This window comes from Falco naumanni, chromosome 9 (genome assembly GCF_017639655.2).
Source record: "Falco naumanni isolate bFalNau1 chromosome 9, bFalNau1.pat, whole genome shotgun sequence".
Lineage (NCBI taxonomy): Eukaryota > Metazoa > Chordata > Aves > Falconiformes > Falconidae > Falco > Falco naumanni.
In genome coordinates this window covers 17,532,681-17,558,190 of record NC_054062.1, presented here as the reverse complement: position 1 = coordinate 17,558,190, position 25,510 = coordinate 17,532,681, and the positions used below count along the sequence as shown (strand labels likewise).

Sequence of the window (25,510 nt, the reverse complement as noted above, 5' to 3'; positions counted from 1 at the left end):
CAATAGTTGAAACAATTAGGGGTATGCATGATCAGATTAGAAGCCTAAAGTAAACCTTAACCATACTGGGACCGAAGCACAGGAGAATATACTGTGGTGGATAACTCTGTTTAAGATTATGAACACACGGGTATGCTTATAATATTTTCCAGTTTCAGTGATACTGTATATTCCCAGAGAAGTGAAAAAAGAAATTCCCACTCCTGACACATCCCTTACAAGTGCTTGCTGAATAGCACAGTGCTGTATTATATACTGTAGCCGTAATAGATCCCTTGTTATGGGTGTACTTTAATATGTAATTTGTAGTACTGATTTCCCTTCAGACATTTTATAAAGAGCTTCAAATCGTTTTTGTTAATCTCTGGTCTAGACACTCCAGGTATTAACCTCAGTTTGTGAAAGAGATTTGCAAAGAGAAAGTTTTTGTGTGCACAGTTGCATCAAGGCTGATAGAAAGTTGGTTTGAAGCAAATGTCTGCTATGTTTGAGGGTCATTCTGCAGTTCTGATGTTGTGTCCTGAAACCTGTGGGTAGATCATCTGTTTCCACAAATATTTTTTGTGGAAGGTAACTGTAGGGAAGAAGAAAATAATGTGAATCTCCTAGAAGTGTTATTAAATGCTTCCATTAAGGGATAGATGGATACCACCCCCATTGACAAGGATGGGTCTCTTGTAAGGTCCTGATCAAGATGCCTGTGCAAAAGTTTAAGCATGCGATGGATGCATTGACCTGATAGTAAGCATTTGTGTGCGTATCTCCAGGAATAGATTAAAAATATGAGGAATATTTCTTAAATCAAGAGGAACAAAGTCCAACAGATATGAAATCCATGCAGGCCTTCTTCTTTCATTCATCACTGAACACCCACTTTTCTTCCATATTTGATCTGGTAGGTTGGGGTGAGGCTGTTATTCTTGATGTGGTGGGTTGGCCTTGGCTAGATGCCAGGAGCCCACCAAGCCACTCTATCACTCCCCTCCTCAGCAGAACAGGGTGGGAGAAAACAAGATGGAAAAAAACCCTTGTGGGTCAAGATAAAGGCAGTTTGACGAAGCAGTAGCAAAAGTTGCATGTGCGGAAGTAAAGGAAAACGAAAGATGTATTCTCTACTTCCCATCAGCAGGTGATGTTCAGCCACTTCTCAGGAAGCAGGGCTTCAGTGCAGTTGCTCCAGAAGACAAATATCATAAATAATGAATGCCCCTCCTTCCTCCTCCCTCCTCCTTTCTCTTAGCTTTTATATCTGAGCAGATGCCATATGGTATAAAATATCCCATTGGTCTCTTTGGGTCAGCTGTCCTGGCTATGTCCCCTCCCAAGATCTTGCCCACCCCAGCCTACTGGTGAGAGGAAGGGGCACCTACTGGTGAGGCTGGAGAGGCAGCCGTGATGCTGTGCTGGCGCTGCTCAGCAATAGTCAAAACACTGGTGCATCATCACCACCTTTCTAGGTGCTGGTACAACACAGCACAATGAGAGCAGCTATGGGCTCCACCAGACCCAATGCACTTGGCCAGCAACAATTCCTCTCAAAGCTCCTTTTCAAGAGGAGCAAATGGAGTTTGGCTGGTGATGGCTCCACAGGGTGCGGAGTCCAGTGCTGAGGTTCATTGTATCTCTGTCACATGCCTCCATGGGAAGAAAAGGAACAACCTAATAGGGCTGAGTCTAGACGGTGGAAGCTGTGCACCAAAGTCTGGCAATCCTTTCAGCCTGGAGACAGCAGAAACACAAAGAAGAGGGCTTCTGCATCATTAATGAACCATTCACTGAAAAACTTCAAAACGTAATCAAGAGGGATTAGTCATGCAGAAAATGTCGAAAATTTAATTTTGTTATCGGAGTAAGAATGACAATGTATGACTATATGTTCACTGTCTGGTTCCTGTACAGGGTTTGTACACTCACGGCATGGAGTACAGGGCTTTTTTAACAGCACAGCACTTGATAAGGATAAAGTATCTCTGAATGGTTACAGGCCTGCTTTTTTTTTTCTTTTTTTCTTTCCTTTTTTTCTTTTAAACAAGAATTACAACTTCTTTTTGATATCTTTTGATGCACATAAGCGCTTGTCCATAATTCCTCAAATCTAGGAAGACCTTTCCAAAGGCAGTACATTTTCTGCTTTCTTTTGCACCATCTTTTGTTTGTACTTCAGTTTTAACCCTTGGGTTTGTCCCTACTAAGGGACAAGGTTCATCAGGCCTAATTACATACAGCTTGTAGCACATCATTAGGAGTATTAGAAAACATAGTTGCAGTGTGACCATACAACTGAGTTTCTTCAAAGTTTTTGTGACTGAAATGCAAGTAGTTGGTGATCTGAAAATATGTATTTACAGCTTAATTTCAAATAGTATTTATGTTGATTTTTTACAGACTGAAAAACCCAAAATGTATTAATAATCTGATATTTTCAGTTCAGTTTTTCTCATCTAGAAGCTTATTTCATGGTTTTGTTTTCATTTGCTAAAAATATTTTATTAACTAGATAGTGTAGAAATGCATGTTTTCAGATAATTTGTTTCATCCTGAAATTACTGAAATATCTGAGTTCTTCAGTTGGTGATGTTGACAGAATAATTTTTCAGTAAATTAGCAGTGAAGTAAGTTCAATTGGAATAACTATATAGACACATATATATATACACTTATATACATATAGGTGATTTTTAAAAAGGCACTTTGGCTTTTTTGTAATTGCTCCCACCTACGTATGCTCCTTCCAGTGCTTTCCTGTCATGGTCCTTCTTCTGATGGTCTGCCTCCAAGTGCCTCCAAGTCTGTTGACCTTTCAGGGTATCTTATTGATTCCTTATTTTCATGTGTTTAACACATGGATCCTTGACTTGCCTACTCTGATAATTTATCAAAGTTCCTTTAATTTCACCTCATTTAGGTTTCCTGAGTTCAGGCTTTAGACCTGGATGTTAAATCTTTCCTGCTGAAAGGGTGAAAGAACCCTTTTAGCACATCTTTCCTTCCTTAGAACTCCCAAAATCAATTTACCCTCACCTGATCTATGAAATGGAGAGCCTTTCTGAAGTCACTGCTTTGGTTTTGGTATATCCCACGTTATTTCTCCAGATGCGTAACGTCGTATTTTGCTATAGTGGCAAAGCAACTAAAAAAAAAATATATTTAAATATAACCCATTTAAAAAACAAAGGGTTTTTTTCTTTCCTATGGATACCATCTTCACCACTGCTAGCTATTCTGTTGTGCCTACCTCTGTCATTGCCACATTTTACAACAAATGGCAACATTGAAGAACACAGGACCTGTTAGGGGGTGCATTGTAAACAAATGTTCAGTAACAATTCCCTGTGACAGCTGTTTTTGCAGTTACTTACGTTTATTTTTCCCTGTTTTAATCTCTTTTTTGGATTTTTTATTATCTCTCTCCCATCTAATCTGAAGGTTTCACACAACCTGCGCATATTATTTTAGATGTGTTACTGATTCGATCAATGTTTCTTTCTGAAAACTTCTGTCAAAGGGCAATTCACCCCACCTACAGTCTTTATTGGACATGCCTCTCCACTGATTTTTCAAATCTGACCTGATACCTTCCAAATTTAGATGCCTCCAATGAATTTGCGACCTTTGTCCTCATTGCAAAGACCCAGCCTACCTTGATCTGATGGATTTCTCTAATTTGAGCAGTCTGTTCCCACACATGTAGTGTACCTCTCTCAATCTTCATTTTTTAATGCTTCTCTCATTTCTGTGTCTGCAGTTTCTCTCATTTCAGAATATTCCCCAGCTGCCCCATGCTCATCTTAGCTCCACCACTGCCCCTTTCTTCCCTGCACTATCAGCTTCATCCATCCCTGCCCTATTCTCCTTGCTATGCCATTTCATCTCTGTTCCCTTGAATGTTTTGTTTATCCATTTGGGATAAAGCATATTCTTTCTGGGGTTTTAAGGGACTGTACAAATTGATGTATCTGTATATATTTTCATAATTACCACACTGCAATTTCAAATAGCACTATGCCTAATTCTCCTGTTGTGTTATTCTGTTTCCCCAAGATTCCTGTTTCTATTTAATGCTGTAGAGACATGTGTTGGTCACAAAGTTTTGTACTATAGAGTAACAAATTCTTATTTTCTTCTCATGTGTTCAGTGAACTGGTTTTGCAGATCTTTCAGCTCAATTCATTATGAAAAAATGTAGGAGCATTTGTTTCAATAAGATTTTAATCTCGAGGACTATCTTTTGCATCAGCGAATTTTCATTGTTAATTGCTATCTTATCCTCTATTAAGGTGTTCTTGCAACTGCTTCACCCAAACTAAGCTCCTTGTTTACACACACAATTTCAAAAGACTCTTTTCTGCTTTTTACATAATACAACTGTTGTTACCTTCTCAATCCAGCGCTGGGTTTTGTGTGTTTTCTTCCTTTGATGCTGACAAAAATGGTACAGAATCACCTCTCAAAGGAATTTTAGAAGTATCCTGAATTCCCCCCAGATACATCAGAATAGAAAAATATCTTATTATTTTGTAGCACCAATTGAGAACACCAAAACAACTAGTCTGTTCTGGGTGTTTGTCACTGAATTACCATTAATATAAATGATTGTAAAGGATATGTACTGACTGGAGCACACCCCTCATATCTCATAGGCATCCTACTGAGAATTGTTTTTATTATGTCTTCTTCTGAACCTGTTGCTACTTTAAACCCCATAAAAGCCATAGGAAGCAAAGACTTCAAACAACAATTTTAAATATGCTTCAAATTTTACTTGTTGAAATAACAAAATCAGGTGATGAGTTCAAGTGGTTCTCTCCCTTTTCAAAAATCAATTGGTTGTGAATTTATTATTTTAACACAGCTGACAGAGAAAATACAGAAGGAATTCAGTAATGAAAAGCATTTGGGAGTTTTGACAGGTCTTGGCTGAAATGAAGTCCTTGGAGACCAGCATTTGGAGGCAGAGGTGAAGGTAGAAATTGCTTTACCTGAAGATGTCTGTATATGGAGCCTAAATTTTCAAGGGAGACTGCCTGCCAGTGTCAGGGCTTATCTTTTGACTCATCCAGCCTGAAATCTATCAAAATCTGGAAACTTCTTGACTTTTCATTGTGCCTTCCGTAAGTGTGATTTTCTACACAAAACTACTTTTGCAGAGGTCTAAAAAGTTTCTCAGAAATTTTGTGCTAATATTACAATCTGTTAAAAACCACAAATCTTTTTTTACCTATTTATTTTGTGTATAACTCTAAGCATAGACAGTTTTAAAATAAACCTCATTCACTCATTCTGATATTAAAATTAACTATATAAGTCATGGAATTTTGCAGCTTATTCATTTATTAGTTTTCACAATAATTTAGTCCAATTCTCTCTGAAAAATGTTGATTAATGCAGTCTTATTGCTCCATAGATTTTTGCAGCATTTATATTGACAATTTTTGATGTAAAATAGTATATTTTTTTACTTGTGTTAGAACTGCAAGGCAAGTGCAAATGGGCATGAGTGAGGCAAATTGTGTTCTTTCTTGTACATCATTAGTCTGGTTATTTACAAAGGTCTCATCAGTAGTAGCTGTGTAACAGGATGTCAGAAAAAAATTTAAAGCCTCTGAACTACACAACATAACTGAGAGCTGACAGTGATTTGCAGAACTTTTATTGCTTAGTAGGTTGTTGCATAGGAGAAAAGCCTAGCTAAATCTTCATGTTCAGCCTGACTTTAAAAGTTTGTGGGTTAAGGAGGTCTATGAATATGTTTCTTTTAACACGAAAATGTAAGCACAGTGAGAAGTTTAGATTGCGAACTCTGGTGCAGTGCTCACACATTACACCCAACACCGTGGGAGCTGTATCCCCGACCGGCTGAGAGAGGTTACAAGAAGATGTCTGAGTAACAGTAATAGCAATTACACTGAAAAGGAAAATGAAAACTCGTCATGCTATTTTGAAGAGCTGTTCTATTTATGCATGAGGCGATACATAACATACATAGAATACATTTCTGTGTAATTTTAAGTATTATTCTAAAGTGCATCTACCCTAGCAATTGAAATCTGTCTGATAAAGTTGGCTGTGTTCTAGGAATTTTTCCCCAGCACTCAAAGCATACACAGAATTATACCATTATGAAATAATCCTTTCTTGGTGTCCTGCTTATATTTCTTTGGAAATTGGATTACTAATTATATATTTATTTACATGTTCAGTATTTGCTGTCTAAAAAAGTTCAGCCATGTGTACTTAGGGCACTGAAGGCAGAGCCAAGCCCTGAAGCTCTCAAAGCTGAGTCACATTAGATGGCACAGTGATATTCACCCTGAATTGTGCAAACCGGAAGACATTGCTTGCATTTGAAAATATTGGCAACAAAGTATGTTAACTCTCATATCATCACTGGAATGCTCTGTGCCAGCTTTTGAAAACATAAAATCTAAAAAAAAAAAAAAAAGAAAAAATTCTCTCCTATCAGCTGTTACAACCACTCATGTTTAGCAGGAGTTAAAGATGGATAAAAAGTAAAAGGTATAATCCATTGCAAGGAGTAGCAGATGAGCTGCATTCAAGACAAATAGATTCTTCATGAAAATGCTGTGACATTTATTTTCAATATTAAAAATTCAAATGCAAGTGTTTAATATGTCTCATACACATCAGCTCTTTCTGTAATTCTGGGACTGGTGCAGTTTTGCCCTTAGTCATTTGGGGATTGCTTTTCCAGCCGCTTTGATCACATTGTGCTTTTGCAATATTCCCACCAGTTATCCTAAGAACTCTGATAACTGAATCTTCTTTCATGTGTCCTAGAAAATAAAATATTATGAAGGAGACTGTAAAATAAAACTGTGGAGAAGGAAAAAAAGCAAAGATCATCCCAAAAAGCTTATTAACACCTTTAATATAAACATTGGCATTTATGAGGATTTAACCAAATTCTCAAAAATTATATCATGAATATATAGAATGCACAGCCAGTATCCAAGCTTTTTTTTTCCTACACAAAGGAAAACATTTATCATTCTGGTAACACAAAGGACAGAAAAAACAATGCCAATTGACAAATAAAACATCTCATGATTTAATATTGTTTTTTTGTCCCCTGTGATCCTAGAATGATAAATATTGTACCTTCTTTTGTCAGTATGAGAAACACTTTCATATGCAGAATAAAGGCTCATTCATTATATTCATGTTGGGTTTTTTTCCAGATTGCTTTTTCCAAGAGATGTCAGTATGCATCATACCACTGATACTATGCCAGCTTTCCAGTGGTCATTCCAAAGCTCCACAAATACCTGTGATGCTACCTGTTTAATTTCTGTTTATTGCTATTTTTTCTTCTTATCATTTACATTCTTGAGGCTTTCAGAGGCCTCAGTGTGGCTTGGGACCTCGTTACTTTGGGAGGTATACAAATATGCATCTAATCTAGCATACGAACACTGGAATTGTATGTGCCATGCAACTGTCCATGGAGCGTGGTCCTCTGGGAAGCCCACAGGCAAAGTCTGATACTTCATCCCCCAAAGGAAGAGGGAAGGGAGAGGCCCATTGAGGGGACAGCACTTTCCTCTAAGTACTTTCTGTGCTATTTGCTCCTGAGAAGATGATGTGATTGGTCAATGCCTATGATATTTGTGCAGAGCACAGTAGTCATCCCAGGTGAAATGTCTGTAGCTCCACCCTTATTCCACCTAGCCAACAACAATCCATTACGGTTTTGCCTACCATTGAAATCTTTCTGTAACACAAAGCTAATCTTGATTTCAAAATGTTTCTCCAAAAGCAGTTGTCTTTTGCAAATAATATCAGTACTTTAAATAGATTTACATTCTTTTTCAGTGGGGAATACATAGATGTTAAGCACATTATGTTTTATGAAAAGCTGCTCTGGCTTCAGTGTGATACCAAACCATCTCTCATTGAATGATGGCATTAGGAAACATAGTCATTGCACTAAACCTAGGCAAAGTAGCTAATCACTGTATTAGCATGCATTAGTTAATTTGCATTTAGTACTTTGGAGATAAAAAGCTCAGTATTTTAGTGCTATATTTCCTCCCTGGACACATCTCTTGTCTTCATATTTATATCACTATGGAAAAGTCAGGAAACATTGATTTTATAAATGAAAGCTCTAAAATATGACTTGAAAGGACTAGTGTTTTGAGAGGGAAAAAAAGTGTGAAAATTGAACTTAAGTCAGGCCTTGAGTTTGGGGGGCCAGATTTCTCCTACCAGGCTTTAGATAGCTTAACAGGCTTACCTATGGTTGAGCATTTGTTTCACTAAAAGGTCCTCACTGTCTGGACCTAGTGCAGCTGCTGGTATGGATCAGAAGAGGCAAGTTTCAGGGCAGTGGGTTTGTTTTCACGTGAGTAAACAGAAAGGCAAAGAGTGGGAAGTGTCAAGACTTTTTCCTAGACAAAACACCCAGCTGTCCGTATTACAGAGCATGTGCAGCTCCAGCAGAACACAGCAAGGACGTACCTCACCCTATAGACTGTTTGTTCCTGCAGGAGCCTCCTGGCCCTACTCCCCTGGAAAACCATCTCAGTGCATCTGGAGTGGGCTTAAACCACACTGGCTCAGCCTCTGCGGACCTCCAGCAGCTTCATGCACATCTCACATCGACACAAAGGATAGCGGTATCCTTGAGGCCATCCCAGTGAGAAAAAAACATCCCCATCCCTCTTGCAGCAGGAGTAGTGAAAGCACAGTTTAAACACGTCAAAGATGAAAAGTTGCATAAAAAATGTGCACTAGTTAGGACACAGATTTTAAAATCTTAAATGTAAATATTGTTCTTAAAGCACATGTGGGACTCAAATAATTAAATAAGGCTGGCTGTATTTAGATTATTCACAATCTACTTCATCAGTCTTAAAGAAATAATTTGACCACAGTTCAAATGTGAACAGTTATTTTTATGTCTCTTTGTAATTAGTGGACGTGTGTATTTTTCTTGGAAAAGAGTTGCCCACTAAAATGAGAAATCAGGAGAAGGACAAATAATATAAATGGTTATTAAGACGTCTGCAGCTTTTAAAACCTGCCATACCACCACCTTCTCACACTAGTACAATCCAAAGAGATGAAAGATCATGGAAGGGAATTAGAGTAGCTTGGTAACTAACATCAGATTCACAAAGAGAATTCCTGATTATTGGAAGTCTACACAGAGAAAAATAAGTACTTTGTAAAGGCAGTTAAATAGTGTTGACATTCAAGCTTAATAAGTCTTGAAGAAGAAGCAAATAAAGGTATGGAAAATTGAGGGGTATTTGGAAGGAAGGCAATGACAAATAGCGTAGGAATAAGCCAGGAATCCTATATATTGAACTGTTATAATGAATGTTTGTCCAGACATGACAGAACAAACCAAAATCAACTCACAAGGTCACACACCTGGACACAAACCTTACAGAGGTTTGGTAAGTCCTTCTCATCTCTGATGCTTCCCCTTTTGGGGATAATGCCTTCTGTTTCTGAACCTCACACATTGTCAAATCCCATTCTGAGAACTGTATGTTGGGGTTTTTTCCTCACCTTTGAAGATAGGGGCCATCAAATGTGGTGCCCCAGTTGCTAGAAACAAGGTGCAGTTTGCCACTGATTGCCTGCTAGTTCCATTCTTTGCACCCAAGCTTTTGATGAATTAATCCTAAGCAGGAGCTGTGCTTTTCATTCTCACCTTCTTTTCCATTCTTTATGAAAATCAATGTTTGCTTATGGCTGCTTCAGAGTCTCAAGTGTATGGTGTCTAATGGTATTGCTTTAAAGTTTTATATTTTATCTTTATAACTTGGGATAATTATTTATAGTTGCAAATCATAATGTAGCAGCATTATGGGAAGCAGAATGCTCGATTGCATTGCAAAGGGAAGAGCAGATTCAGGGTTTATTATATTACAGAAGACACTTCAGAGGCTACGGAAGACAGCAACTCAAACTGTAGCAGTTCTCAGAAGCTGGGATAGTACAAAACAGGTTTCATTCATAACACGTTTTTGTACCATCATCACTGTATTTATAGCCATTGAAGTATAATTGAAATATAGAAAATCAGGAAATGAGAGAACTGTAGATATGTTTTTCACATGTGATCAAAAAGCATATGGGGGAAAAAATAGAAAGGGAAAAGGTCAATAGTTAAATACAAAATAGAAGACAACATAATTTCTGCTTTTGAAAAACAGATGGGAGATTTAGCAAAATTGCAGTAAGGGAATTCTAATGTCCTGCTGAAGGTTTGTTTCTCCTTCATCACATGATAAAAGCTTTTTGAAAATACATAAATGAAAACTAGCTCCTAATCACATCCTGAAAACACAAAGACAGCATGGCACTTCATACAGCATGTCAGCTTTTAATGAAAATATTATGAAGAACAATGCACAGAATTGCTCAGAATTTTGACTGTTGTCTCAAAGAATTATCCTGATGAGAAAACTGCAAGCAGGGCATGTTTCGTGCCACATCTTCTCCCTGGTTTCATTTCTGCCATTTCTTACTGCCATGACTAGCAATGAGGAAGGGCTGCTGCAGTAACTAACCAATGGTCTACTTCCATTGAGTGCATCTTCTAGGAGCTGACATTGCTGGGAAATGGACTTTATGAGAATTTCTGGGCTGTATCTTTCACTTGGTTTCTACCTTTCACTTTCACACCCATTTAGCAGCATAACTCCTGTTCAACAGGAAATGAGTGAGAGATTTTACTTTGTTGTATGAAAAGATGGTGTGCACATCAGACTGATATCTATGCCAAACTTGATCCCAAGAGAGGAGTATTTCACAGCTCCTGTATCTCTTGTGGATGTTGTACCTAAAATGTGGTGTGTCAGGAGGATCTTTCTCAGTTTTTTCCAGTTACATCCTCTAGATGCAAAGGAGCATCTACAGGAATGTTTTGAATGTCAAAAGTTACAGTTTGGTAATCATTGTACCAGAATAGTTCTTTAAATTTTTTAAATGGGATTGATAAATGAGAAAATGAGTGCTACTTGTTGGAGTGTGAGTACACACAGAGCTAGGTAACAAGCTGTGATTTTCGACTGTCCGTTTTCTAGCTTTTCCTCTCCAAACCAGGAAGCATGCCTAGGGCATATAATATATTTTCAGTGATACACCATCATAATGTTACTATCTTGCAGTTTCAGGCATTTGCTCTACCCGCATATGTCACACAAACAGAAACGGTGCTGTGCTGCTATAATTTTACTGATATTTATCTATATTGACTGTTCAGGACCAAGTGTATGTAATCAATTATGAACATGCTGTGTTTGAAATAGAACCCTGTTTCCACGCATTTTGACAGTAACCAGGTCTAAGTGTGTCATTTTGCCTATTAGAATCACAATATAGTGTTTTCAGTGTAGTACCAAAGATTCAGGAAAGAATAAATGAATAGCTGTATAGCTTGCCTGTATATTTGGAATCCTATTCAAAATTATTCTTTCAGTGCTGACCACGATTCTGGCAGGGCCATTTATATAAAATCTTTGGAGTTTAAAATGTTTTATATGGTTTAACATTTTCAGCCTTTTACCAAGCTTTTCTGCTAGAATTAATAAAAATCAATGTTCTGTATAAGCTGAGGCTAGCTTCGCTGATGGAGCCACCCCTGATACTGACAGCAGGGCACTTGTGGGTGTTGTTCTTTTTTTTGTTTTTCTATTCTCGGGCATTAATAGGTACTGAAACTACAAACACCCTTGTGTTAGAGATCCTGAGGACCCTGCAATTGTCACTTTAGTAACATTTCAAAATATGGTTCAAAATTCTGGGCACGCTTTCTGTCCTGTTGACTTAATTCTGTCTTACACTCCCAAGCTTGTTTGTTTAGTCAGAATGACTGCTGGCTATGTAGTTGGGGACGTACTGAATGTCTAATTGTGGAAATCAGCAGAATACTAAAAAAGTGGCATTGTTATTTGGCCAGAACCAAATTACAAGCCAAACAGTGGTTAGAGCAATGATATATTGCAGCAGTATGTTGGAAATGGGAAACAAGTGCAGTACTTCGTCAGCCTTCGAAAGCAAAACTTGTGAGAATGCATTATGGGAAAGCACTGCAGATATCATGCCTACTTCTGATTAAGCTGCAAGCCTATTGAATTTCTGGTGAAGTATAATAATTTGTTTGTATGAACATATTCATCACTTTCTGGTTTAAATAAAATTTTTGACAGGGGAAAAAAACCCAGCACCTGCAAAATAAAGGTGCAAGAGAGAGTGAAACAGCATCTTGGAGGATTATGGCTCTAATCTTCTTCCTTAAAAGTAAATGATAATGTAAGTGGTATTGTTTTATCTCAAAGGGGGGCAGAATTGGCCCCTCTTGGGCCCTTAAACCTAATTGTCTTTAAGGTTGTGTGTTTTGTCTTGAAAAGGAGAGTATTAAGCTGCAAATCTGACAATACACGGTATCAACCAGATGGGACATTAGGGAGGTATTCACAAAAACTGAATTTCACCTGCTGAGGTTAATCACCCTGGGTTTCCTCTGCAGACAGAAAGAGATCTGCTTTAAATCACCCCCTGCAAGTAGGGCCCCTCTGGAGGGGAGCAGACCCCAGTGAATGCCTCTGCCTTTTCTCCTTCGAACTGCTCGGAGCGCTCAGTTGTGTCTGAACCTTCTCTCTGTTTCCCAGGTACTCACACACATGCATGTGCGCACACATGTGCAGATATTCTGATTACTTAATTACTTGAGATGATAGTTCAGCACTGATATTAATGGAGGGGCAATCACATTCTGTTTATCCAAATGGATGAACCTCCGTCTCACAGGTGTTCATCCTACTCACGGTGTTTAGTAAAGTTTTAGCTTTCATCGCAGTGGTTAGAGTCCAACTGCACAAATGGATTTGGGTAAAAAGCTTTAAAACTGTCATAACTCAAGCTCACTGTTTTTTACAGTTTTCATATCTTCATTTTTCTCTGATTGGCATGCATGGTCTCAATAAAAGTAGGTTGCTGAATATAGAGACAAAGAGTAAAATGATGCTGTACAAGTAACCTCAAGTGTACTGGTCTGGAGGAGGCTTTTGTGATCCAAATGTCTCTAATTACAATAGAGAGGTTCATAAACTAACCCCAACTGGGTCACAGCTGTGATACCAACTTCTAAACAAAACTAATTATAATTTTGTTTATATTAAACCAGGTATTGCTAAAAGTAAATGAAAATAGCGCTTCTTCAGTACTCCAAGTAGATTTTTTTCTCTCCTACAGAAATAGGTTTACAAGACCAAATTAGATTCTGGCATGATTAATGTATCTCACCAAATTCTTGCAGAGTAGCAAATTAGTTTATAGTGATTTTCTTGAAAACAAATTAAACGGCTGCACAACATCACAAGAATAGAGATGTTTTTCATAACATATGGATAAATGATTCCATGGAAAGGAGATGTAATCAAACTCAAAATGTAATCCAAATGTTTCAAATATTAGTGTCCATTACAGAAACCTGTGTAATTACTTGCATTTTAACACATGATGTGTAATATGCAGTGGGGGAGCATCAAGGAATTAATCTGCATGAGGTTTGCACATATTCTAAGCAGTTTATTCCTTTTTCAATGTTTTTAACAGCCATCAGTTAAAACCCAAACCTCTTGTTTTGCTAATAACTAAGCAATTATTTTGTGAATTGTAGGTGATCTGCCATTCCTGTACTTGATAGCTAGCTTTCTGAAAGTGTAACATATCCTATAAATTTGCTTCCCCCCCAAAAAAAATGTAAATATATTTTGCCACTGAAATGCTTGTCAGAGTCTCTGCAACTTATATTCAAGAAATGCAAGGTAGAAAAAGTCTGATCACATGCATAATTATCTATGCATTAATTACTTGTTGCTTATTTTTTAATATATAAAAGGGAAAGGAAAAAAAAGCACATAAAAATCTGCCATCAGCCATGTTGAGAATGACAATGGAACAGTTGGGTCCGTTCTCAGATTTCTAGAATTACCATTTGTGGTCCAAGGTCCAAAAATCACAATAATGGAATAAAATTATAAACTAACAATAGATCACTTATCTGTAACTACTGCCAAGATAAAACTTCTTAGATAAAAACATCAAGATGTTTTAATTCTCTTAGTTCTGCTATTCTGTGAGAATATATTTCCTGGCTAAATGTGATGCCTGCTTTATTAATTGAAATTTAGTACTGATAAGTATTGCAGCTTTAGGAGCTATTACTAAACTAGTCTAAATGTAACCGTTTCCCAATCCTACCATAATATCTGAAGTGAGTCAATAAGAGGTTCTGAGAAGAAGTTTCTATCTTCAGACTCAGCAGTCAACTACTTTTTTTTTTTGTTTTAAGTCTTTGTAGTCAGTCATATTCTTAATATCACTGGACCAGGAGCCCCAAGGAATAGGGTCCAAGAAAGATGATATGCCTAGTAATGTCGTTTAACCATTATAGCTTAAGGTGTGCTTTACTCTTCGGATTTAAATGGGTTTTTTTGGCAAAGCAAGGTGTCAGAGATCTTGGGAAAGTATCTGTAGTCCAGTTTTTTCCTTTATTTATACACAATGCATATATTTGACTTTAATGGAAGTCTGTATTCCACACACTTGGATCTGGGTTACCGTTCACCAACAGGTAAGGTTACAGACCAGTTTTATGTAGTTTATTTCTCATTCCCACAACGTATTACACTTATGCATATTAGTTTATATTCCACCATTTTCCCCTGAGTCTGTGTCAATGACACCGTCACCCTTGCTGTCTCTCTGGTCTCACCCACGTGTTCTTTGACTATCATTCCTTTGCTTCCTCACCACCAGAGCTCACAGTCTTGCTGAATGCTGCTCCTGCAGCCTCTCCAAAGCACCACCTTCCCTCTGTATCACAGAACAAAAGCCCTTGCCCAGGACTTCTGCAGCTTACTTCTGAATTACTGTCACAGTGAACAACTACTGTCTTAACCATGTTTATTTCAGATCTTTTTCTTGACCATTGTTTTTTTAACTACAGGAATAATTTTTAGTAGTTCCACGCTCTCCTTTTTCCTATTGACTCAAATATCATTATTCATCTTCAAGACCTGCCATGACTTACCATTCCCCACCTATCATCTGTTACGCAGTTTCAGAGAGGTCCTCTCCTGCTGAGGTCAGCCATTATCTCAGCCTTCTTCTTCCACTTGTTAAGTAAGTGCATTTCTGCTTCCACACATGCTGCCTTCCTTGGGCAGTCTGATGGGCGTACAGGTCTGACGGTGCTGTCCAGGTAAATGCAATAATCTCATATTAGCTCCTTTTAAAAGTAATCAGTGAAGGAGCAATTGAGGGAACTGGGGTTGTTCAGCCTGGAGGAAAAGGAGGCTGAGGGGAGACCTTACAGCTCTCTACAGCCACCTGAAAGGAGGTTGCAGGCAGGTGGGGTCAGTCTCTTCCCCAAGTAACAAGCAACAGGACAAGAGGAAAAAGCCTCAAGTTGCACCAAGGTGGGTTTAGGTTGGGTATTAGGAAAAATTGCTTCACCAAAAGAGTTGTCAAACACTGGCACAGGCTGCCCAGTGGTTAAGTCACCATTCCCGGAGGTATTTAAAAGATGTGTAGATGTGGTGCTTAGGGACAGGGTTTAGTGGTGGACTTGGTAGTGCTGGGTTAACGGTCAGACTCTATGATCTTGAGGGTCCTTTCCAAACTAAACAGTTGTTTGATTATACGATTCTTGTGTTCCAGGACTGCTTGAGTTGAGACAAGAGGGTGGGAGAAAAAACTTCAGCTAATCAACATTAGGTTGGACCAATCCCAGTACCATAGCGTCTCCCACTCCTCAGTAGGTCCCCTTCATCAGTATAGTGTGTTTGCCCTGCTGAACAGACAAGAGCTATCCCAAAGTGTGTAGTCAATCCCTGCCTGTCCACAGCCAGTGAGACCCAACAGCTCCTGCGGTCTGGTGGGCTGGACAGTGTAAAGCCACCAGGTACTGTACGGACCTGGGTTACAGACTAAACTACAGATACCTCACACTGAAAGGGAAGGGGAAACCGCCTGAACACATACCAAAAGAGTCACAACCAGCCCCTTGGAGCACAGGTATTTCACACAAATATGTAGGGCCATTTTCTTTTCTAAATTAAATTTGGGAAAGGCTGAACATTTCGTAAAAGATCCTTTCTTGTATGGTCTGCATGTCCCACAAACTGACAGCAAGTAATTTATAAGTCTGTTCTGGGAATAAGGGTTTCTTAGCCCCTTATAGATAGCTGTTATTACTAAATACCAAGGGTATAATACAAAAGGACCATGACATCTCCTCTCTACTAGTGTGTGGCTATTTAATTCCACGCTATCATTATTTAGTTTATTATTGTTATAGTTTAAGCTCAGTCTTGTATTTTACTTATTTAATTAAGTTATATGCCTAAGAAAAGGGAAACATACCTCCTGGACTCTTGGCTGTCTTCCCATCTAGCAAAAATCCTCGCTGAAAAAAATTGATGAGGTTACTTGCCCAAAGTAATTTCCTAGTTAGCTTAGTTTGTTTAATGTATCTTTCTCTTAGTAAGAGTGGTGTCAACTTAAAATACATATCCATGCACCAAACAGGAAGAGAAACAAAAAAAAAAAAAAAAAAAGAATTTGTGATTTTGCAGTGCTGTCAACCTTTTTTTATCCTTTTTGAAAAAATCTAATTGAAATAATTAAAAAAAAAATCAATATACAGGTTATCAAGATACTTATTCTTCTTGGCAGTTGCTTATGATTGTTTTTCTTTGTGACTAGGTCCATGATCTCTGGATATTGTCTAGGCACACTGGCCAGATCAGGGCCCTCAGATACTCATGAAGGATTTGACTGTTCTGTGACCTGGAAATGAACTTTGCTCTCTTGTGGTATGCAGTGGTTCCTCTAGCCATGTACAGTCTTGAACTTCCAATGACTCTTAATTTTTCTCCTGGAAAGTAAGCACTTGAGTATCAGGTCTGTACGTGGTTAGGAGAAGGTTTTGTGGATCATGCCTTTGAAGGCCAAATTTTATTCTGGTTACATTTTCTGTGCCTTTTGGATATCTTCCAACACAACTTGACCTATAGTACAGGAGTGTGTAGGACAAACAACGTTCTGGCCTTTTCAGTCTTGAAAATTAATCATGAGTTAGTCTACTTGGAGAAAGTTTGGTTGAGAAAACAGGAGAAGTATAGGAAGTGCTGGACAATCTTGAAAATGTTACCAAACTACTAAACTGAATAAGAGTATTCCTAGCACAATGCCTCATAGAAAGTGGGAAGATTTTTTCAGTGGGTACTCAGAAACACTTGCCTAGTAACAACCTTCTTGAAAGCTATGTTTCTCCACCATTATAGACATTATAGCTGACGTATATACTTCCTGTGAAGAATAAATGTGCACAGTCCTGGTATGCATCCATAAAGGTTATGGTGAATGTGATGTTCTTCATCAAATTAAGAAACAGCTAGTACAAAACTGTGTTATGAACAAGATGGGTTTGTATGTGTGTCATTTATACACACAAAACATACATTGTGTATTTAAAAACAGTTCTTTATAGACTTGCAATAATGATAAATGACAGAACTCATCAAAATTCCCTACACAATAAAGGATAGTTTTATTGATGAGCATGAAATTGTCTTCACTGGCTTCACTGTGTGCTACGGTCACCTTCATGAGGTACTAGAATCTGTAATTCTCATCACTTAGTATGTATTCAAACTGCTTCCATCCATTTGTACAGATATTTATGGGCATTGCATCTTCTACAATGGAAAGACTTTGAATAACAGATCCTTTATGATAAAAGGACTCTGTCCACTATTAGGTGAGCGTGTACAGTGAGATATCTTTAAAGAATCAACAGATAGAAGTAACATGAAGACTGCTGGGTGATGAAGGGTGAAGCTATAACTTTAATAGTATATTTACCCAGTCTTTTCTGTTGAAGTCTCTCTGCATGGCAGCTATCATTGTATTTTCATTGCTTAAGGTCACCTTAAGCAATGACTATAATTTTGGTTAAAACGTCAAACAAATCTAATTGATCTACCTGAGTTGTAGTTATTTTATTTTCTTCAGCTTTCTGAATGTTCTGATTCTGCGTAACAATGAAAATGTGTATAATTTAATCAAATGAAGACTTCTATCAAAATTTTATCTCTGAATAATACATATTTAAATTGAAAAAAAAAAGTCTAGTTTTTTTTTACATATTTAAATTGAAAAAAACATTACCTGCCTAACCACGAATCCGAGGTCATTCTTTGTTCCCTTACTTTTAAAAAAGGGGTTAGTAAGAACTCAATGCATTTCTTATTAAAATGAAAAATAGAGGAGGAAAAAAGGTTTTAAATATGCACACCAGCATGTAAAAGTAACTTCTTCAATGTAAGGTTTTTTCCTACTTTGAGAGATAGTGTAGCCTTTCATCAGTTCAAATGTAGCTGTATACAACCAGAGGAAAAATGTTTAAACATCCCAGCATGGGTATTTCCATTTAAATCTGATTACAGTGAAATAAAACTGTAGCTATTAAAGGTTTAGAAGAACTACAAATACAAGCAGTAAAAGAAGACAGTTAGTAAATGAGGTAGTAAAACATTTCAGCAGGGCAAACAGTTTATAGCACTCAGCCTTCCTGTAGCAGACTGTGCTATTCACCACAGACCCGTGCACTGTTCCCTGAACTGCACTTAAACCTGCAATTAACCTTTCACGCCTAATGAAGCTGTTTTGCTGCAAAATTAAAATATATAGTACTGCCTGTTTTTACGGAGACAGGGAGGAGAGGATCTCAAAATGAATGACTTTTTCAGATGCTTTTGTTCAAATGCAGAATTGAAGTGCTGTTTGTATACAAATCGCAAATGTGCTTTTCAAGGCAATCTCATTTGATGTGCTGTATTTTATTCTTCTACTTATTAATTGTTTTGCATTATTGTAAAAAAAAAAACAAAACCAACCAACAAACAACTAAAAAAAAAAACCCAACCACAAACAAAAAATTCACACACCAGTAATTTTATGATTAGACACTTACTTCCTGACAATAAACTATTACCATTTAACTTCCATTAGGAAAAACAATAGTTTTGCTAAAGAAAACCAAGTTCATATTGCTTTCTCTGGTATTTCTCTCACTGTGGGTGCAATTATCTCTTAAAAAAAATTACTTTCCACTTACGTATTTGACTGGGCTCACTTCTTAATGATCTTCCCATACCTACTCTTAAAAGAAGCTAGAGGTTGTTTTAGCATACAACTAGGTCAGGTTATTTCTATAACATTTAGTACAAAAACAACCTAAACTTAAAAATAGGTTCAGTTCTGCAGCTAAGCTTGAATTTCCTAAATTAGTAATTCCTAAACTAGTAGAGGTGACCCATCGATTCGCCATGTGGGATGCTTACTGATTCCAGTATTCCTTCCTACCACCTCACTCAAGAGTCAGAAGCAACCAGAGACCATGTATTGGTTTGGAAAATACCAGTCTGGATGGTAGGTAGGATATTTAAATGGCAGCATTCAGGGAAGGCAGGTACATGTAATAACTTATGAACTGAGGTAACAAATACAGAGCGCTATAAGATTTACAGTTCCAAATTTAATGACTATAAATGTATTCACATTTGTTGTTTGGATACAAACCTGCAAAATATAGGGAATGTTTTGGTATTTTTTGTTTAATGAATATTTAAGCCACAGCATTTTTATCAAATCTTCTGTTGTATTTTGATGTAAATTTTGCTTGCTTGCAGTGTCTGCGCATCGGCTTGACTTGCTAAATGAGATTCCTTTAGACTGCCACTCTGAAATAATGAATTGTTCCCCCAGTTAATTGTATTGCTTTGATAACAAGGAACTATGCTGGGCGTAGAGAACATAATAAATGAATTTCATCAGATGATTTGTGTGACATTTTGAAAAATTATCTTCTGTAGTGACCCAATTTTAATGGAACTCTAACAGCATGCCAGTATATCCCAGTATGCAGCAGTAGCTCTGAAGGAAATAGTTCTTCCTTTTTGTTGGTTGTTACATAAAGTGAGGTTAGCATCGTATCTCCAAGTATATTTTAAAATATCTTATAAAAAAACGGAAAATCTGTTTTCATAAAAACATTGTTTCTATTTGGCATACTCCCTTAGCTTAGCTCTTAGAGACAGGATCACATGTAAGCAACTGAACCATCAAAATGTTATTTAGGTTTTATCCCTGAATTTGCTAATAGCAGATACTGATGATACTTTAAAGGTGCCTCAAAGATTTCAAAAATTTAATTTATCAAAGTCCAATTTAAGGCATCACTAGCTCATGCCAGGAAATATGTGCATATGTGAGAAAAATGACTTACTTAATCTTGGATTCTACAGATCCTGAAATTTAGCAATAATTGTACTTAACATTTTACAGTATAGTGCTGGGCATTTTCAAAAAGCTGTATGCACTTTAATTAATTCTTGCATCATTTTTGTGAATTAAAAAGGTAGTCTTACAGTGCAATAGCATAGACTTTTTCAGGAAACTGGAAATCTGAAGTGATTCTGACAGTATATCATATACTAAGAAAGAAGCCTGTACAAACACTTGGAAGTGAAAAATATTTTTTGCACAGTTTCTTAGTAGATAAGTGTTGCAACAAGGGATTGGATGGCAAATACTGCAAAATTGGATTCTGTAATAGATAAACTGACTTCGATATTGGCCTGAGTAAAAAAGTAGAGACTGCCTGTTAAACATGGTGAAAAGTATTTCCAAAGGTTTCCTCCTGGAGTAGTACTGTTATTGGTTAGAGACAGATGTATGGGGCAGCGTGGAGAACCAGCACCATCTTTACCTGCCTTATGTGTATATACAGATGTGCTTTTGCAGATATAAGTGTCAGGGACATGGTTTAGTGGTGGACTTCGCAGCTAGGATACCAGTTGGACTCAATGGTTTTACAGGTCTTTACCCACCTAAATGATTCTGATTCTATGGTTCTATGGTTTTGTTGCAGCTGTGGTGCAGAACATACGAATGATGTGAATACTCCTAACCCATTGCAATATCACCTTGTGTGAATTTAAAAATTCAGAGCTACCATGTATTAAGTGTGTTGTCAATGACAGCATTTCAGCAGGAGTCAGTCATTTCTAGCAAGTACGCAGCAGCAAGCAAATGGAAGAGTAAATTCTCAAACTACTCATTTCCTAAGAAATGCCGGCCCACGCCCATTGTAATACCCTGTTAAGATTATAACAGGTCATGAAATATCAACAACTTAACCAGAATCTAAAAAAGAAGAGTTTTGGTGAGTTGACAACATTTAGAATTTATCCAGGCCAATATCATCACAGCGCCCTGTCTGTTCACAAATCCATGCATTCTGGAAGGATTTTTTTCCTATCTTTTTGTTCATGGTAAATGCTAACCTCTGAATATCCCCAGATTAGGAAAGCATATATATTGCAAATGCAATTATTCAAGGATCCATTTTGTCTTAACTGTGGTCTCCATGTCTCTCTTTATTTCTGATTTAACAGTTTCATCCATTTCTAAATGCAATGCAGAGACATTTAATGAGAGAAAAAACATGTCAGAGAGCTGCCAGTCCATATAACCAAGAAAATGGTGATAAAGAGAGGTGATGCTCAGATCACACAACAAATCAATAAGAGACTTAAATGGAACTCAGTTCTCCTGATTTCCTGTCTGATGTCTTAACTGCACTTTTTTTCTTCCTCTGTTTCCTCACCGTTGTTACCAGGTAGCATTTTAGAAAGTGAGAACTTGTTATCTAACTCTGAAATAAAATTGACCACTTCTGGGAAAGTACAAAAACTTGGCATGAAAGGAACCATCCCACTGCTCTGGAACTCTTCTCAGGAATGCTGGCATTAAATCTTGTTTTTCATGTATTTATCTTACAGGTCTTGCAATTGCAAGTGCACTGATAGACATTTCACAACAGAAGCCTGCGGACTGTAAAGATAAGAGTTCAGGAGTCAGAAATCGAAAACATCATCTTTCAACACGTCAAGGAACTTGTGTCTGAGATTCAAAAACTACAATTGTATATTCTGTACTGTTTTCTTTTTAAATGGCTTCCATTGAAAGCTATACTACAGCCTCAGTTTTTATGGAGGCAAATCTATGAATGAACGTGTGAGGTACTGTGCTCTGTTATAGTCACACAGCCTACTATACCCCATAGCAGAACAAACTTATGGTAGGTACGAGTATGTTTGATGAGCTTTAATAGAAAGAGTGGATCCTGCTATCAAGAAAATATTAAATAAAATACCTATTATTCTTCATCCTGACCATATCAGAGCAGGGAAAATCCTTGAACAGAACTAGGAAAAACTGTACATTGTTTTGTAATGTAGAAGGGAATTGTATAATTGAAAACTAAGCAAATTCCAGGAAACTAAAGGACATTTTTGTATAGCTTAATGTAACAATGAAAATTGTACAGTTCTTTCCTTGTAATCAGCATTAAGATTTCTTTCTAGGAAGCAGGAACTAAACAGGATCATTTGGATTTTAATGTTCTTTTATCATTGCCTGAAATAGGTAGGCAGCTTTTGAATTTAACAAAAGTGCAACCCAAGAACACCATATATAATATCTGAAAGATAATACCGTAAAAAAACCTTGATTTGAGCATTTCATTATTACTTTTCTTTACTGTGCAAAAGCCTCAGAAACATAATCTGGGCTGCAACAAAGTGGTGGGTGGGCTTTCACGTCTCTGTACCTAAGAGTCTATTCTGAATTCTGAATGATATATCTTACAAAAAGCGCATGTGGGTCCTCCACGCCAGCTAACTGATTAGCAAAATTAATTGAGTATGGAAAAGCTGCTTCTGCAATACAGTTTGGGTTTTTTTCCAAGAGAGTCTCTAAGACTGCAAATCTAGGGAGAGTTTAACTTGCTGTTATTCCACTTGATTCAATTTCAATATTGAAATTTGCTAGTGTCTATATATCTTTCTGACCTCCAAGCAGAAGGGAATCCCAGCCTGCACTTTGACCCTTGTTTTTATAATATAGATTTCCTCCCAGTGGCAGAATTTCATCTTATTCTCACTTTCACACCAGTTAAGGAATTACCCTGCTTAACAAATCATTAATAAAAATTCAGAAATCCAAGTTGCTTCCAACAGTGGTTCTTGAATCCAATATCCAGTATGGAACCTTACACGGTTAGTACTCAGCAACAAAAAGCAGATTAAAGAGTTTCTATATGACATTAATCTTCTGGGAGCTCAGTCACCACAACAGGCAACCTAGCAAACAGCTGTAATGGCCCTCAGTCTTTTTATTTACTCAAAATTCATGAGTCTACAAAAGGGTAAGAGAATGCTAAGGGGTAGGTAGCAGACGTGTCATATTCTCATTTACGCATTACACGTTGACAGCAGTATAGTATGAAAATAGTAGTTTTGTTCAAGCTTGTTGAAAGTATAGTTTCTCAACTCCAAATTCGCCACCATACTAGTACAGGAGAGCGATACAGAGGTATAAACACCTCATGTAATGATAGACTTTTGGTAAATATGAAAGATATAAAAAGATAATTGATGTTTACTACTATATCTGTATTTTTCATGTTCTTTTTATTTCAGTAGGATGATGACATTTTACTGTTTATAGTTGACTACATAGTTACTTGCATGCCATGGTGGTGCAGTAGCGGTAATAAAGCCCTGTTGTGAGTTGTGTTTATTTTGTAATGCCATCCATACATAGAAGTACTCAGCTTAAGTTGGATGAGGACTAAATGTAAAAATAACTATAAAAAGGAACGATTGTACAGTATGTAGTTATATCTTATACAGGAATATTAGGTTGCATCTAACCATGACTGCTCTATTGTTTTGATAAATTATGTACTGATGAATTATGGTATAATTATTTCTCAAGCTGGCATGATTGTTTCAGTATTTTCATATCTTAAAATAAGATTATTATCCTAAATAATGCCATCACAATCTTGTGACTTTTATTGCCTTTTCTGACCTCAATTTCTTATATCTTAAAACTTTAAAAATTCATTTCTAAAGTTTCTGCTGGGAACTTTCAATCAGTGCTACTTAGCGTAGGGAAAAGAATGGTCATTTGAAAACAACCCTTTCTGACAGTTTTAAAGTTGATCTCTTCAAATGAATATAAACTGATGGAACTGGTTTGTATGATGCATACACCTATGAAAAGAAAAGAACCACTTGTCTGGAGTATATTCCAAACTCTGTGTTATCCTCAACCTAAACATTTCACGTAAGAAATATACAGTGTGTGTTTTGTGAATGTACTGGAAACCCCATTCACAGAAAGACCATGCAGTCTTGTAGAACAGATTTGACGGCACTTACTCATAAAAGATTACATTCCGCCGTATCTCAACTGGAGTTTGACAAAGACTTGAAAAGCAGGTGTGGGTTTTAAAGAGATTAAAATATTTTATTGCAACACTGAAGATAGGCAAATAGCTATCAGCCATTTTATCGTGTTAACAATTAAAAACGTTATTTTATTGTACAAGAAAAGCATGTTTGTCATGGGATCATTCAGCATTTTCATTCACTCTGAGAATGTTTTTTTTTCTAAAGTATCTTTATTCTCCCAGGGTCCCTGATTGCATGCAAATTAGCAAAGTCATATAATAAAAAAAAATAAATCCAAAACAACCTTACATAATGGCCACACTTAAATACCAGAAGTTTGCCGACACATCTCAAACCAAAGTTTCAGAATAACTATTACAGCTTTCCAGTTGAAAGCTACAAAAATAGCATAATATGTCTGATAACTACATTTTTTTAGTTATTGGCAAGTGAAAATGTTTTAATAATGACCACTGTATATCAGATGAGATGTTTTATCACCTGTTCACGTTATGATCACTTCATGAAAAAGCCAATTCTTTTAAACCCTCTTCTCCAATTTAATTTTTGAAATCTTACTTAGAGTCAGAAAATGTTGAATGGCTTGTTTTACCCCTAAATGTGATTTATATTCGATGAAAAATAAACAGCTAAGCACTGTTCTGGAAAGTAAGCCCCAGTGAAGTTCTAATTGTCAGGATTCCACATCCACCCCCTCAGTCTGTGGATTCTGCTGCGGGAAACTCAGCAGCTATGAAATACTGTTCAAAATATGAGATAGACTGTCCATGGCAGCATGAGTTCACTGCTTCAGTTCCTCTCTGTACTTGTATTTTTATATAAAGTCCTGAAACTACTTAAATCAAATTTGTGCACATATAAATAACACTTACACAAATACAAATTTCAAATATTTACTTCCATTCATTACATTCCTATGAAATGTAATGAAATTCTAGTTTACCTATACAAAAAAATGGTTACCTGTATGTTGTCACTATTAAACATGATATCTAAAGAAAAGGACCAAATTCTAGATATATTAAGGCATGAAGATAACATTAGTGAAGAGCACTCAGATTCATCTGATTTGAAAAATCTTCATAGCTGCTTGCTCTCTTTATGGTTAGAGTCCCCTCTCATCTTCCCAAGTC

The 25,510-nt window shown here is 37.0% G+C and overlaps 1 protein-coding gene across 2 annotated transcripts in view; it reads left to right on the top strand.

The window, feature by feature from the left end:
- Positions 1–23,949, top strand: part of ATRNL1 (attractin like 1) — a 526,081-nt gene extending 502,132 nt beyond the window's left edge. For both annotated transcript variants that reach the window (XM_040607278.1, XM_040607277.1), the window contains one exon: positions 21,897–23,949. In XM_040607278.1, the coding sequence (XP_040463212.1) occupies positions 21,897–22,021 (125 nt within the window). In that variant the 3' untranslated portion in view covers positions 22,022–23,949. The remainder of the gene's footprint in view (positions 1–21,896) is intronic.
- Positions 23,950–25,510: the final 1,561 nt, after the last annotated feature.